This window comes from Dendroctonus ponderosae, unplaced genomic scaffold (genome assembly GCF_020466585.1).
Source record: "Dendroctonus ponderosae isolate FM_Combo_2020 unplaced genomic scaffold, Dpon_F_20191213v2 Dpon_F_20191213_8, whole genome shotgun sequence".
NCBI lineage: Eukaryota > Metazoa > Arthropoda > Insecta > Coleoptera > Curculionidae > Dendroctonus > Dendroctonus ponderosae.
The window spans coordinates 407,083-422,953 of record NW_026019016.1 but is presented as its reverse complement, the minus strand read 5'-3'; the positions used below and the strand labels follow the sequence as shown (position 1 = coordinate 422,953).

The following is a 15,871-nucleotide window of genomic DNA, read 5'->3' as shown; positions in this document are numbered from 1 at the left end:
GGGCACAAGTTTAGCGACCCAGTTCATCCTTTTGGGACTCTTTGGAAGACAATTTGTGTTTTTTTACTTAATAAATGTTTTTTTTTTTTGATTTAGATATATATTATTTCATTCCCTGTCATGGATCCCCATGACATCATGGATTAAATCTGGATCAAAATTGTCCAAATCAATCAAAATTTAACATTATACCGCCACCTCTCTTATTTTACTTTCTCTATGGTCAGTACCAGTACAACATTCTCGAGCATTTACGGTCTGAAAGTGCAAAATAGCTACTATTTGGACTATCCACGTGAGATTAGTGGGTGCGTGTAGTGCTTTTTGCAGCGCAAAGCTACGACAAATAGAACTGGAGTAATAGACAATTTAAGGCCAGTGGTAAGTACATAATTAAGATTGACGGAGCCCAAAAGTGACGAAAACCGGGAACTTTGTTATCCTCTAAGGGTCGGGTTTATACCTGGCAAGCCCTTTTTCGATCTCGATCGACCCACTGGGATTTGCGGTATTACCGCTGTAAACTTTCGGCAACAAGACTATAAAGTGTTGCAGCAATATGGCCACGCAAAAGGAAAACGAGTTGCGCAAAGAACTGGCGCATAAAAACAAGGAGATCGCTGGTCTGGAAAGAAAGCTGGCAGACCTCAAGAAAATTATGGAGAAGATGGCCTGGCAGTTAGACCAGCTCACGGGCCAGGTATCCAAGCCAACTAAAGCAGGCAAGAAGGTCAAACTAAGCTTTAGCGCGGCTGTTAAAAGCGCCCAAAAGCCCACCACCCCCAACGCTGCTGCCCAAAAGGTGCCACCTGCAAAACCTGCAGCCACAGTCCCACCCGTCACAACCGGTACATCCGCTAGTAATCTTGCTGCAGCCGACAGCAGGAAGAGACAGCGTGACGAGACCAGCGAATCTGACACAGAAGAGACGACCGGAATGGAAACGGACACCCCGGCTCAGCCGAAAACGGCTGTTAAAATCCCGCCCATTAACATCCAATTGGAAGATTCTGAAGCAAAGCCTGACCAGCGAAGGGATCGTGATCGCCAAGGCATCTCCGACGAAAACAGGCCTAAAACTCTATGTGACCTCGGCTGACGATTTCAGGAAAGCGACAGCCCTCTTGGACCGAACACAGCGCCCGTACCACACTTACACGCTGCCAGAAGACAAAAAACTCCACGCTGCAATCCGCGGGTTGCCTGAAGATCTAGCGATCGCCGAGGTGGAGCTCGAGCTTCGCCAACAGGGGATCCAGGACACTGAAGCCTACCGCATGATAAGCCGACGTACCAAGCAACAGCTTAACCTGGTGCTGGTGAAAACCAGCAACCAAGCAATCTGGGACATAACCAGATTGCTGGGCCTGGTCATCAAAGTGGAGATAAAGCGCAAGTCCAAGGAGCCAGGACAATGTTACAGGTGCCAGCGCTACGGCCACGCACAGCGCAACTGTAAAAACACTCCGAGGTGTGTGAAATGCGGCGAAAATTACCGCAGCTCCGAATGCCAGATACCCCAACCGGCAGAGGGATAGTAAAAAAACTGCCGATGCGCTCTCTCCGGAGCTCACGGCCATCCAGCCAGCGGGAGAGGATGTCCCAAATACTCAAAGAAGAAAATTCTGGTTGCCCGTAGGGAAAGTCAGAAAACGAGGGACCCAAGCCCAAAAGTCCTAGCACCAGCGGATACCCAGTCTCTCACAGTTCTCCAGGCGCTGCTGGCAAGACTAAATGCTTAAAAAGCCCACGAGCCTTACAGTAGCCTCCTGGAATGTGAACGGGCTGCGGCAAAGACAACCTGAACTGGCAGCTCTGCTAGACAGCAAGAAACCAGAAGTTTTCGCGCTTGAGGAAACCAAACTAGGTTGCAACGCAAGGATCAATTTCCAGGATTATGTGGTCTACAGGCACGACATCACAAACTGCAAAGGCGGAGTGGCGCTCCTAATCAGGAGAGACATCGATCACCATTACATCGGAATCGACGATACAGAAATCCAAGCAATCAGTGCCCAAATCAACACTGCGCGAGGACCAATAACAGTAACATCAGTGTATAAGTCGCCGCAAGAAGCATTGAACCTGCAGGATATCCAAATTCTCTTAGGAAATAACCAAGCGAAACTGCTAATAGGCGACCTGAATTGCAAACATACGGAGTGGAATAGCACCCGTATTGCAATTGCCGCAAGTTAGCAGAAACGGTAGAAGCCCAGAATGGCATTATTCTAGGCCCAGATATCCCCACTAGGTTGCCAACACGAGCTGGGACTCCGGAAGTGCTAGACATCGCCATCCTCAAGAACACGAGGCAAACAGCATGTATCGAGACTCTCGAGGAGGGATCCTCGGACCACAATCCATTAATACTCAACATAGGAGATGTTGACAGGGCGCAGCTTCTGATGAAAAGAACTACGACCAACTGGGCAACGTTCACAGAACTAACACAGCAACTAATCGCTATTCCAAGGATATATGACAAAAATGGGGTGGATCAAGCAGCGAAAAGCCTGGAAGATTAAATAATTCTAGCATACAGCAAAAGCTTGGTGACCGAGGAACTGCCGGTAGCTCGCGCAGAACTGCCTGATAAGCTCCGCATGAAACTCCGCAGACACTTCCGCATGCACCCAACGGAGGAGAATAGGATTGCCCTAAACCAACAAGGGCAACTGCTCAGAGAGGCTCTACGCTAGTACAGGAACGAGAAGTGGGAGACTCACCTGAAAGAACTGAGCGTAGAGGACCAAAGCAACTAGAGAATGCAAAAGGCTCTGAGACGCGAAGCACAAGCTAAAGCTGATGTTTTCGGATACTATCGAGCGCAAATCAAGAGTGAACACACACCCAACTGACGACCGCCTCCACGAAGCAACCGTGACGCGAGCAGTCCGAAGGCTTCGGACCGTAATAGCCGCAGCAGCAGAATCTCCCTACCTCTCCCGGGGAAGTAGCGGCAATCATCCGGCGTGCCAAGACTAACAAAGCCCCAGGAAGAGATGGCATTAGCTTCAGATGTTAAAACATATTTCGACAAAAGGAATAGCCTCAATTACCAACATAATCAATGCTATTTTTAGGACAGCAGGCAAAAACAAGAGCTGTCCCAAAACTACCGGCGGATCAGTCTGCTCCCAGCCATTAGTAAGATTTGCTGAAGCTGAAGCTGAAGCTAAACGACCCATCTCACGAAGACTGCGGGACGAAGCAGACGAACTAAATGTGATACCACCGGAGCAGTTCGGGTTCAGAGGGAAACACTCCACTGAACTGCAACTGCTCAGGATTGTGCAAAGATGTTCCAGGGAAATGAACCAGAGGAAGTCCACTGGACCGCGCTGGACGCCTCCTCATGCTGGACGCCGAAAGGGCCTTTGACAGAGTCTGGCATGAAAGGCTGGTCTATAAGCTACGGACAAATGGTATCAGTGTTAATATGTGCGAATTAGTTGATGATTTTGTTCGCGGAAGAACCTTTAGCATCCAAACTGAAGGAAGCACGTCGACTAGTAGGAGCACGAAAGCAGGTGTCCCGCAGGAGGCGGTACTCTCTCCAATGCTCTTCAATCTCTTTACCAGCGACATCCCTTGGACTACTAATACGACCCTGGCACTATTTGCCGATGACACAGCCCTCCTTACGACATCAAGGAGCAAGGAATGCGTAAGGCGGAGACTTTAGATCGCAGTTGATGAACTACACGAGTGGTTTACTAAGTGGAAGGTAAAAATTCACCCAGGAAAAAGTCAAGACCTCCTCATTGGTAGGAGGCGGGACAGCGTTGATGGAAATATCAACATCGATGGGGTGGACGTCGAGTGGAAACAAGAGGCGAAGTACCTAGGCATCATCTTGGATAAGCAGCTTACCTGGAGGAAGCAGGTTTAAACATCTATCAATAAGGCCAAAGCTGTAACCAGCAAGCTCTACCCACTCCTCCACCGCCAAAGTCATATGAGCATTAAAAACAAGCTCCTGCTGATCAAAACAATTATCAGGCCCGCATTGGCGTATGGCTCTACGTCGTGGGGCTATGCGAGCGAATGCCACTTAAAAAGACTACAAGCCACGGAAAACAAAATTCTGCGAATGGCAGTTGACGCGCTTTGGTTCGTACGCAACAGCCAGATTTACAGAGATCTAAAATGGGAACCACTCCGCGACTTTATAGCCCGAAAAGCAGGAGCTGACTTCCAGAAAGCGGAAAACCACTGCAATGAAGATCTTCGCAACGCGGTAAGTTATGAACCAATGGATATGGGCCCTAGGAAAAAAAGGCCCAGGCACCAGCTGACCCAACAGGGCAACAGGCAAACGGTGCAAACCGTAGCCTACAACCATCAAGTGGTTTAGCTTAATCAGCTTATTTAAGTTAGCAAGATGCCCACACCAGGCATGAATCCTATGTGGAGAGAATGAGATGCAACGGCATGTCATTTGTGCCAGAGCCGACACAAACTTTAGACGACTGCATGTTTTAAAGGATTTCCTGAAAACTACAGCGCAAATGGGGGTTTTTTAGTTGGTAAAAATCCAACACTACCCGGTATTACGGGATACCGGGTGTCGTCGCGAAGATTTTTATCCTCCAGCCGCCGGGCAAACAAAAAAAAATACCAGTACAACATCTGGGATTTCGATATTTCAACAAAGCAAAAAGGCAAATACCTGCCTTTGTGCCTTTTGATTCGCCACGGCGTTCTCAATTGGCCTGAGTTTTAGTGAAAGGAGATATTTTATTATCATGAAGTGGTAAGGTTTTGTATGTATGGGAGTGGACGTGGGACCTGATGATTTTCGAATCCATACACCCATGATTCGGCAAATAGCAATATTCAATGAACAGAAAATATCGGGAACAGCAGTAACAGCCGTCTCCGATATTTTCTTTAAAGTGACCTGACCTTTTTCGACCGATAGCAGTGCGTCTGAAATAAAATAGTATTTGTTGCATCTGCCCAGTGGAGTAGTGGACGAACTACATTTAAATTTGTATAGGCACTGTTCACCTAGTCTGGACATGTTTCAATATTTGTTTATATCAAACATAGCTGAAGTATGCAACACGACAAATTTCGGACAGAACAAAAAAATAAAAATCAACATTTAATGAAAACTATTTAATTAAGGCAATAATTTAAATGACAATAGCGCCCCGTACACGGGCAGATTATCCGTACAGTTCAGATACGTAGAGATTTGATTCGACAGATCCAGATCAGACGCACTAAATCTTTTCTTGTCCACTAATTAACATACCTAACCACTAAGTACGAGTGCAGATTCTTTCTGCGGGATTGGAGGTATCAGTATCCGTCCGTTAGTCGAGTGAAATCTTACGTTTCAGACAGACTTGATTTGGCGCGTGGTATTTTAAGTGAACTAAAAGATCTGGTGTGTTGAACGTTTCTTTTAGACTTAGCCAGTTAAGGCTTTTAGTCTTTAGTGCTGACCTATGAGTAAGCCTGGGTGAGGAAGGCTATTATTTGCCTGAGATTAATGAGTGAAAAAAATAGATCCACTGAAAAAGAAAAGATATATTTTGGGTGGTTTGGAAGAAACTGGTTCTGTGGTTTGGCCTTATTTATCTTTAATGTGCTTAAATTTTGTTTTTCATTAAGCCGGGTATTTGCTTAAGGTGGGTGTTCCCAAGGGGGTCCAATTTCGCAATAGTCCCATTAGACTATTGCGAAATTTCAAGTGGAGTTTTGGGATTGTTCGGGACAAAGTCTCTGGGATTAGGGAATTTGTGTGGTCGAGGATTTTGGACTTGAACTTTTTGTGTAGTTTCAAAATGTCAAAAAAAATCGAAAAAGATCTGGTGTGTTGAACGTTTTTTTTAGACTTAGCCAGTTAAGGCTTTTAGTCTTAACTGGCTCTATGAGTAAATGTCACTCATTCATGGTGATAATTGATATATGATTATACTGGTATTCGCCCGTACCCACTAACGGCGAAATTTATTCCGCAAGTCCAGATCTGCAGATTTATTTTGTACGAAATTCGCATCGAGTCGTATCTGGCTCGTGGTTAACTATTAACGCACCGATATCTGTTCGAATTTGGCTCGCCACGTATCAGATATGACAGATATTTCTCTCGTATATGGGGCGCTAATGATTTATGAACAATGATTTATAACGACAATTTAATAGAGAGAGAGAGGAAAAAAAGGTTTCCCTTGAGCGGGAATTTCGGGCGGTCGTGTGCAAAGCCCGAAGGGTGAGTTCGTTTGAGCGCCACTAGCTTTCGCAGCAAAGTTAGAACACTCAGCGATGGAATGCTGCCGAAATACTACTCAATTCTTTTACCGTGATAGTACATAAACTGACTTGAATGCTGATATAAAAAAAGGAAAATGGTGAGCTTATTAACGAACAATAAAACGTGGTTTGACGACCACAAACTAAACGGTCTGCTAACCTACTACTCTACGTTAATTATCTAATTAAATGAAAATTTCCAGAAAATGCAACCAGTAGCAATACTCTCCAAGTCTATAAAGTCGCAGCCACGTGCTGTTGATGCCTACGTGCTAGTATGCATAGATGAAGACAACTAGTATGTGAGACGTCTGTCAGAGATGCGAGCATATGAGACGGATGAATGAAGAGAGAAAAGAGAGAATCGAATACAACATAACAAAAAAAAACCGGTAAAACTTTGACATTGTCAGATAACTAAAGTTTTAATGTACAGACATTTCGGTAGTTTTATTTGGTGCACGACACAACATTTGGCGACCGTGACAGGACATTTTCTGGAAAAAATAGTGGAACTTTTCGGTCTGTGCATAAGCAGGTAAACACCTGTGTACATTTGAAGAGTGTGTGGACAATCCGTACCAGCGTAGTTGAGTTTTGCAAACTTTTACCGGGTTCCGAACTTTGTCGTTTTAACCTCGAAACTTTGAGGGATTTTGAATCGGGTTTGCAAAACGTTTATCATGGCTACGGGACTTGAAGTTACAAAGAAAAGCCGTACCGCGTGCCGGAGTGCGTTTACACGAACCGCGAACGAACTAGAAGTGGAGTTGCAGTCGGAAAATCCTGACAAAGATTTTATACAAGTTTCCCTCGAAATATAGTCAAAATTCGACTGTCTGAGCAAAATTGACTTTGAACTGTATGACCTGTTGTTGGAAACGTCGACAGCCGCCGAATTTGAAGCTGATATAGAAAGCTGTGATGTCATTAAAATTTGATGAATGAGTGATGAATTTAGCACGCACTAGTCCAAAAGTGGAGTTATATGACGATATGGTTTGCAGTGTTGTTTAGCTCAATGCTTTCAAAATCGCGTTTAGGACCTGATTTGGTCTTATTACGAAGAAAAATACTCTAAAGAAGTATTTACAAAGTCTCTGATTTTTAGCGTTTTAGCTTGCTATGTTACCAGCGTGTTATTCGTTAAATCGGGTAGAGCCAAACAAAACAATAAAATAACAGTATCATACAATTCATTCATTGTATCATGAGGTGAATGCGTTTGGGCGTGTTTGGGAATGTTGTAGGCAAACAAAGCATTTTGCGTTTGGTAGTTGCAAAGTGAACTATAGATTGTTTTGCTACTTTTAAGTGTCAGGTTCAGAAATATAAAAAATGCGATGTGCAGTTTACGGTTGCAATAGTAATACGAGAGCTAAATCTTTGGAAATAAAGTTTCATAGTGTACCGTGGATGGCCGGGTATCAAACTCTTTCTTCCGCTTCCAACTTTTATTCATCTCGGTATAACTTTTAATGCGGAACAGGAATAAACTAACTTCAAAATTACCGTCAACTTCACAAACAATAACAATAACAGACGGAAAACTCGCTCTTCCGACTCGCGGGTTTAACCTCTTCTGCACTCAATCGCTGCTGCCACTTCACTCCCCATGGTTCTCGTCGCCGCTTATACAGTTTTCTTCAGGTAACCCAGACGGTTCTCGAAATCTCCAGCCCAGGTGCGAAATTCCCGCTTGTCAGTTTCATATTTGACAGTAAATGGGGCGTAAATAGGGCTCCCATTTACTGAAATACCATGAATCCCGCCATTCCAAACGTGAGTACCCCAGGCCATTTCCGTTACAATAGATTTCCAAAGGGCAGTATTTGAAGCAAGCTATGGGAGAATGATTGTCGTGCGGACACAATTAACGTTGCATTCGCTAGAATTAAGAGAGGAATTTGCAATTCAACCTTTGGGCTACTTGCCGAAAGCAAACGCTATACTTTATTGCACATCTGGCAACTGTGCTAGTATACAAAATAAATAAATTTTTGTAACTTTTAATTTTCAAGTTTATAAGCTGCTGTAAAGCATTTTGTAAGCATAACGAAGATTTATAAAAAAAATAATTATATGTGAAAGACTAAACAAGCTATATTTAATCACATTTAGCAGACAGGAAAAAATCAGGACATGCAGTCATTTCCACTGACGTTACGCAAAACGACGCAATATCCTACCTTGTATTCATTGTGTCATGGGTTTCAGTTCCGTTTAAGCAGCGTGCAGTCAACTTAAATTATTAAGTTTCACTTAACTTCTAAGCCCACCACGGTGGAGTTGGCCCTTAAGTGATCTAATTTTTGATCAAGTGCTGCTTAATGAATACGTCTGATAGCAGCGCATCACATATTTGTGTTCACGGCATATGACCTTTAAGGCTATATTTAACTTGTCGAAATTAGCATTTACATTTTTATTTACATATTACATTTGCCCATTGCTATAACTTACAAACGATGAGTAATCACATATCGGTTTGATATGCTTCCAGCAAGCACTCCAACCACACAACATATTTTGTCGATTTATTGAAAATGAACGCACGTTTGGAACGTTTTCAGAATTAATCTCTCACTAATATTATTGGGAAGTTATTAGTGATTAAATGATTGTTGTCGAATACTACAACAATATTAATTTCAAATTCTAAAACAAAAAAGACATTAAAAATTGAATATAAGTATACTGCATTACTACCTATTTTGAAATTGGTGGTTATTAATGTGGGACAAGTAAATAATCTGGGAAATACCATATAGATTGGTATTGGAATATTTTGCGGTATGTCACCATCGCCTATTTGAAGATTCTGGATTTCCGTAGCTAAAAGGTATACGTTAACATAAATTATGCAGGGTGTCCCTTAAGCACATGATCTTGCTGCTAAGCTCATAAGTAAGCTCATGATGGTGGATATTCTTTGGACTAATAGAAGACGATCTGACCGTACTTTTATTAATAAAAAATGTCTGGCTCAAACAAAAAAGTTAAATGTAAATGTAGAATTTTTAAGTTTTAATTTTTATGAAGTTTTAGCTCCATATTCATCAATCACCAAGCCCCATACTCATAAGGTGAATTTCATATCGATTGAGCTATTGGATATTTCGTAGTTAATTAAAAAATTTTAGAAATATTCTGCGCGGCTTTCTATTTTTGTACAGGATACCCCACCGGGAACCACCGCGATCGATATCTGGCAAACTGTAATTAGGAGAAATTTGAAAATTGGACAGTGTGCCGCAGTCATTGGACAAGCGATCTAAAATATTTTCAAGATGTTAACAATTCCGGTTATACCGTACGGATTTTCCACCACGGCACTCAAGAATTCACCAGTTCAATCGAGTTCATCAAAATATGAGTCTTACATAAGAACAAATTCACAACGAGTTTCACTAAAATACATCGTACTATTCTCCCGATACTTAAAAAAGTTATTTAATTAGGAGACATTTGAAAATTGGACAGTGTGCCGAAGTCATTGGGCAAGCGATCTAAAATATTTTCATTCGAAACGAATTTGTGAGATTGATTAACAAACGTCAAAAGAATGACAATCAAGTTACGCCCCACTGATCAGGCACATTTTCAGTTTACGCTTAACATTGTTAAGTGGCAAGAGACCAGAAATAATTGTGTTGCACAAAAACTCTGAATGCTACAAGTTTTTACAAAAAGCACAAAGTTGTGAGTACATTATTAGTGCACCATCCAAAAAAAATGGGTTGATTCCATATACCAAATCAAAAGTTGTGGTAGTTTTTCTACCACGACACTCAAGAATTCACCACTTGTCCAAAACGGATGATCTCCAATCGAGTTCATCAAAATATGAGTCTTACATAAGAACAAATTCACAGCGAGTTTCACTAAAATACATCGTATTATTCTTCCGATATTTAAAAAAAAAGAAACATTTTTGAAGAATTTTGACCATCAATAGCAGAGGAGCCATGACTTTTTGTTAATAAAAGTAAGATCAGATCGCCTTCTTTTGATGCAAAGATCATCGCAGTACCCTTTTAATCATATGCTTACGGCACACCCTGTATAACCATATTTGTATAATTTGTCAAGATCCTTAAGGTAGGTACGTATTTAACATATTCACCTTCGCGTGCATATCCTTCAGCACAGCCACACGTTTCGACTCTAACTAACTGTAACTCGATAGACCTGGCTGGGGCTGCACATTTAACTATACATAACCGACCTTTAAACGGCTTAGTTATGCTACAACACACTGTGTCGATGTAGCCTCTGAGCAGAAAATCAGGAGCATCTAAAACGTAAAAACTTAAGTAAAATCACAGAAAAATTATTGAAATGAATCATGGAAAGTGAGTAACCTGCAAGCGTATCTCAAATACAGGGTGATTCAAAATTGGCGTCATTCCTATGGAGGTGTTGTCTGGGGGTGTCTTGGGAGCACAGAAAAAATAGTAAAAAAAATAAAATGTTATTAAATACTGAAAAATTTGCAAAAAATTAGATCAATGTTTTCAAGGTAATCTGCCTAACTAACATTATGTAAATGCCTATTGCTTCGTAATTATTAAACACTCCGATGGTAACGATGGAATTATACAGAAAGTGACAATAAAATAGATTATGGCATGCGTTGAGCTTAGGATAACGGTGTCACCTTGCGGTCAGTGCTGCGATAAAACAGCCCCACGAGTGCTGCCATCTTTTTGGGGCAAATGAGTGATATAACTAAATAGGTCACAACTGTCATCCAAAACCATCTATTAAAGGTTATGTATCATTGGTCAATACTATTGATCAAATAAAATACAATTCTGTTGTTAAAACACAAATGTTCCCAAGAGCAAGATGTCCGTTTCACTCCAAACATCTTTGTATCCCAATCACTTTCAGTCTGGGCTCATATTTTGAGCAGCTTTGCGTGTTTGGTTAATTAACTGCTGCTAATACGCCATCGACCGTGAATCACCCTGTATATATATATATATATATATGTATATATATATTTTTTTATTACACAGGGTGAGGTTTTTCAATGACCAGTACAGGGATCTTCGGAACTAGACCAGTTACGAAGCAGGTCAAATGGACAAAGAATTGTAGTTTTGAATGCTCTACTCGAAACCAATTCTATTTTTTTTTAATTTGACAGCTGTCAAGAGATATTTGGAAAAAACTTATTTATGATAAATGTTTAAATTACTCCAAGTTCCATTGATTTTAATTCAATCATTAAATCAGGAAAACATTCAAATAAAAAAAATTTTGAAAATTGAATTCCAAACCAAATGGAGTAAGACATTTCTCCAAAATTACTGTCATTTTTGACATGACACAAATTCGAATTTTTTGAAATGCAACCATACTTAATTATTGCTTCACCGAATAGAGCATTTTATTACGATTGCTGTGATATATCATACCGTTAGGTTTTGTTCGAAAATAAAGTGTCTGCGAACAATTTATGCTTTTTCAATTTCGTTGATCGAAGTTAGCCATGGAAAATAGTACAAGACATACAGCATTAATTGTTTTCATAGTAAGAAATAATAACAGTATGGTTCAGTATTTATTTTGGCAACTAAGTTAAAGTTGGCAATAACTTTATTTTAATTAAGACGGCAGCTCATTTAAAGTTTTTATTATAAAAATGAAATCATATCAATAATAATTAAGATTTAAGTCTAGAAACTTTAATTTTTATTGTAAAACAATTCCAAAAAGTCCACCATTATTATGAAAGCAAACATTGCAACGCTTTAAAACTGTAATAAGTTGCTTTTCTTGCATCAACATTTTTAAATGCCTCTAACAGCTTCTTGAAGTGCATTTAAATTGGAATACTTGTTTTTGTAAACTGTGTTTTTTACAGCTCCGCACAAAAAGAAATCCAAAGGTGAAAGATCCAGTGATCGAGGTGGCCATAAAATAGGGCCGTTTCGTCCAATCTAAGCCCCAGGAAATGTAACGTCCAGGTGATTCCGCACTTGGAAAAAAGTTATGCGGAGGAGTGCCATCAGGTTGATTGCAACCATTGCACATCACGCCATGTTTCTAAATCTAAGTCGTCCAACATAAAATCCAGGATATTCCGAAGTAATTGAAGATACCAACTCCCATTTAAGGTGCATTAAAAAATAAATGGTCCAATAATTTTTGAACCTACCATTGCGCTCCAAACGTTAAACCCAAATTTAATTTGAGGTCTCCTTTGCTCAACGTGGTGGGGATTTGATCGATTCCAAAAATGTGCATTGTGTCGATTAATAAATCGAGTTTCAACGGTTCACAATGTTTTATAAGGGAATTGGATGTCTTGTTGGCATTTGATTCGGAACCATGTACAAAAATTCACACGAAGCTCCTCATCCCCTAGATGTAAAGTTTGAGATACTGATAATTTATACGGTTGGAATTTGTGTTTTTTTAAACTCTCATCACGGTGCTTTGGGAAATCCCGGATTCTGCTGCGATCTCTCTGGTTGAAATCTGTGGATTCTGGCCTACAATGTCCAAGACATTAACCTCCACAGCTTCATTTATTACTTTATCTTCATTTATTGGCTGCCTAAAACTTCCATAAGTGCCCAAATTGTCGTATAATCGTTTGAAGCTGTTTGCAAGGACGGTTGACGACGGTCAAAATACCTTTCAAAACAGTAACCAGAGGGCGGTTTTCTTGATTGGAATAATTAATTTTTACAATAAAACTAGCTTAGAAAGTTGACTAAGTTGACTTTAAACTTGAATGTCAAAAATTGAAAGATGTTGCTATCATATGTTGCTATGGAAACAATGCTACGTCTTATACTATCTGATATAGCACAGAAATCGCAATAAAATGCTCTATTCGGTAAAGCAATAAACAAGTATAGTTGCACTTTAAGAAACTAAAATTTGTGTCATATGTCAAAAATGACAGTTGTTTTGGAGAAATGTCTTATGCCATTTTGTTTGGAATTCAATTTTCTACAAGTTTTCTATGTAATGTTTCCCTGTGAAATTAATATCAACGGAACTAGCAATTTAAAAATTTTGCATAAATAAGTTTTCCTAAATATCTCGTGACAGCTGTCAAATTTTAGAAAAATAAAATTGATTTCGAGTAGAGCATTCAAAACTACAATTCTTTGTCCATTTAACCTTTTCCGTAACTGCGAAAAAAAAACACAGGGTTTGGTTTTTTAGTGCGATAGAGTCCATTATTTCCGATAGTGTTGAACTTTCGAAAAATAGTTTCATATAAAAGTTGCTGACGCACAAAGTGCCAACATTTAAAAAATATCTTATATGATACAGAGTGTCTCAGAAAAGCGAGGCAAGATCAAAGTGTATTTTTTTAAATAAAACTACCCATTTTTCATTAGCTCATGGAATGCGGCTTGAAACGCTGCATATGCACCGTAAATTGTTTGTTTCTTACTGGCGAAGATTATCGCCATTTTAGTAAAATTTTGCTTAAAAACATGATATCTAAAATTTAATTGTAGAAGCAAAAAAAAGCAGTTAAGGATACAAAAAATACGTCTTTCCAATCACCACAGATCCGTTAAGAATTCTATTGAACCAAAATATCAATACACTGTACAGGGTTTTAACAATGTGGACGTCAATCTAAAACCTTTTAACGCAATATAGCTTTTGTTAGATAGACAATTTATAAAGTTACAAATTTGCATTTACACTTTAAGCTGTGAAATCAACCGTTTTCAAATTATAAATTATTTTATATAAACATTTCAAAAAGTTGCTACATTTTGTAAGGTGGCTATGGAAGTCAATAAATCAGTGTTAAACGTGGCAATTCAAATTTTGACTTCTATTTAAAAAACTACACTTTGATCTTGCCTCGCTTTTCTGAGACACTGTATCATATAAGATATTTTTAAAATGTGCGCACTTTGTGCGTCAACAGAACTATATGAAACTATTTTTCGAAAGTTCAACACCAATGGAAATAAAGGACTCTCTCGCACTAAAAAAACACCCTGCATGATATTAGGATATTGTTAACGTTAAACACGAAAGCCTGATAAACTGGAATAGGTATGACCTGAATTGGTAATTGTATTGGCAGTATGCTAAATAATTCTTGATTATGAACTTATGCTATGCTCACCTGAGGACCCCGAAGACAACTTCGCTGGACTCAATTCAAAAGTGACAGACTTTCGATTATCTTTTAAAGGCAACTGAGGACAATTACTTGAATTCAGTTTGTATTGAACCAAAAATTGCTGGCACGTTTGCAAGTCTTTAGCCAAGAACGATCTTCTAATATCACATCGAATGGAGTAACTAATATTAACGTATACCCCATGATACGTTTCGTACAAGCTTTTGCTGGACATTGCTTTGAGGGGTATTTGAAATGGAATTTCGGTAACTCCTGCTGGTAAACGTCCTGAACCGCTAACATCACATGTTATGTTCACCAACTGAATGGGCTACAAACGGTGCTCATTTACTTCAGTAATTTTGAAAAAGGCCAATGGCTTACTTTTACAGAGTTGTAAAATGCTTCTAGGATGCCAACATTTTTCGAACTAATTTGCAGATTGACACACCCTTCCACTGTTAAACAAATACCATCATGTTTAAAATCTGAGCTACTGGAAATAATCATTACTCCGCTTATCGTTTCCTAAAACCAGAAAATTATGTATTTTACATAAAAAAAATTAATGTGTAATTGCTCTTACTCCTTCCGTGTATATTTTGTCCGCCCGCTTCAATTTTATATCTAAGCTTATAGACATATTTGTAAATTTTATTACTATAATGATGCTTAAAATTATTACGGGACTTAAATAATTATTGTTTTTAAGCATACATAATTGTAAATAAACAAGTTTTGATACAGAATAGACAGAAGTACTGGGGATCAGCTGGCGTCGCACTGTTGCCAAAGGTAAATTTAGGTACTTCCGTCTACGGGGCATGTATTGTAACTTGCATCTACGGAGCAGCCTTATACAATTTATCCATGTTGTCGTCGACAATTAGTTATACCGGATGGTTTTTTTTATTTGCTACACCTAAGTATTTCGGAAGTTAATGACAATACGAAAAAATGTGTGAAATAAGAAGTTAGCCATGAAATGAAGACATCTCTGGGATAATCGTTCTACTGGCAAAAATTATCCGAATATATACAAACATTTATTAAAGACTGTGAGATCTGCCAAAGGAACAAATACGATCGAAGTCCACCGATAATTAAATCCAATCTCTCCGAATACACAGAATTTAAAAACAAAGATTTGGAGGACTTCTGCAAATTGTACAAGATAGAATTACACTATACGACATCCAAAAATAGTAATTCAAATTCACCTGTCGAAAGATTCCATTCATCCATTATATAAAGTTATCGATGCCTAAAAGAGGAAAACAGCCAATTTACGACCAGTCAATTAATGAAGAGAGCAGTTCTAGGCTACAACATATCCATTGATACTGTCACTAAGTTTACGCCGTTCGAAATAATAACAGGACATGTGAGATCCACAAATCCATTCAACCTAAACAATAACGCTATTATCTCCAGTTTCCTACAATCACAAGTAAAATTCTCAAAAATTGTATGACAAAATCA

At 39.4% G+C, this 15,871-nt stretch overlaps 1 protein-coding gene across 1 annotated transcript; it reads right to left on the bottom strand.

Annotated features, from left to right (window-relative positions):
- Positions 1-8,680: 8,680 nt before the first annotated feature.
- LOC109544883 (vacuolar protein sorting-associated protein 26C) lies at positions 8,681-15,139 on the bottom strand. Its single transcript, XM_019915296.2, has 6 exons — positions 14,976-15,139; positions 14,774-14,917; positions 14,393-14,720; positions 10,397-10,567; positions 8,980-9,105; positions 8,681-8,928 (listed from the first exon to the last, which is right to left on the bottom strand). Exons 1-6 carry the CDS (start codon positions 15,102-15,104, stop codon positions 8,846-8,848), a joined length of 981 nt encoding a protein of 326 aa, XP_019770855.2. The 5' UTR covers positions 15,105-15,139; the 3' UTR covers positions 8,681-8,845.
- Positions 15,140-15,871: the final 732 nt, after the last annotated feature.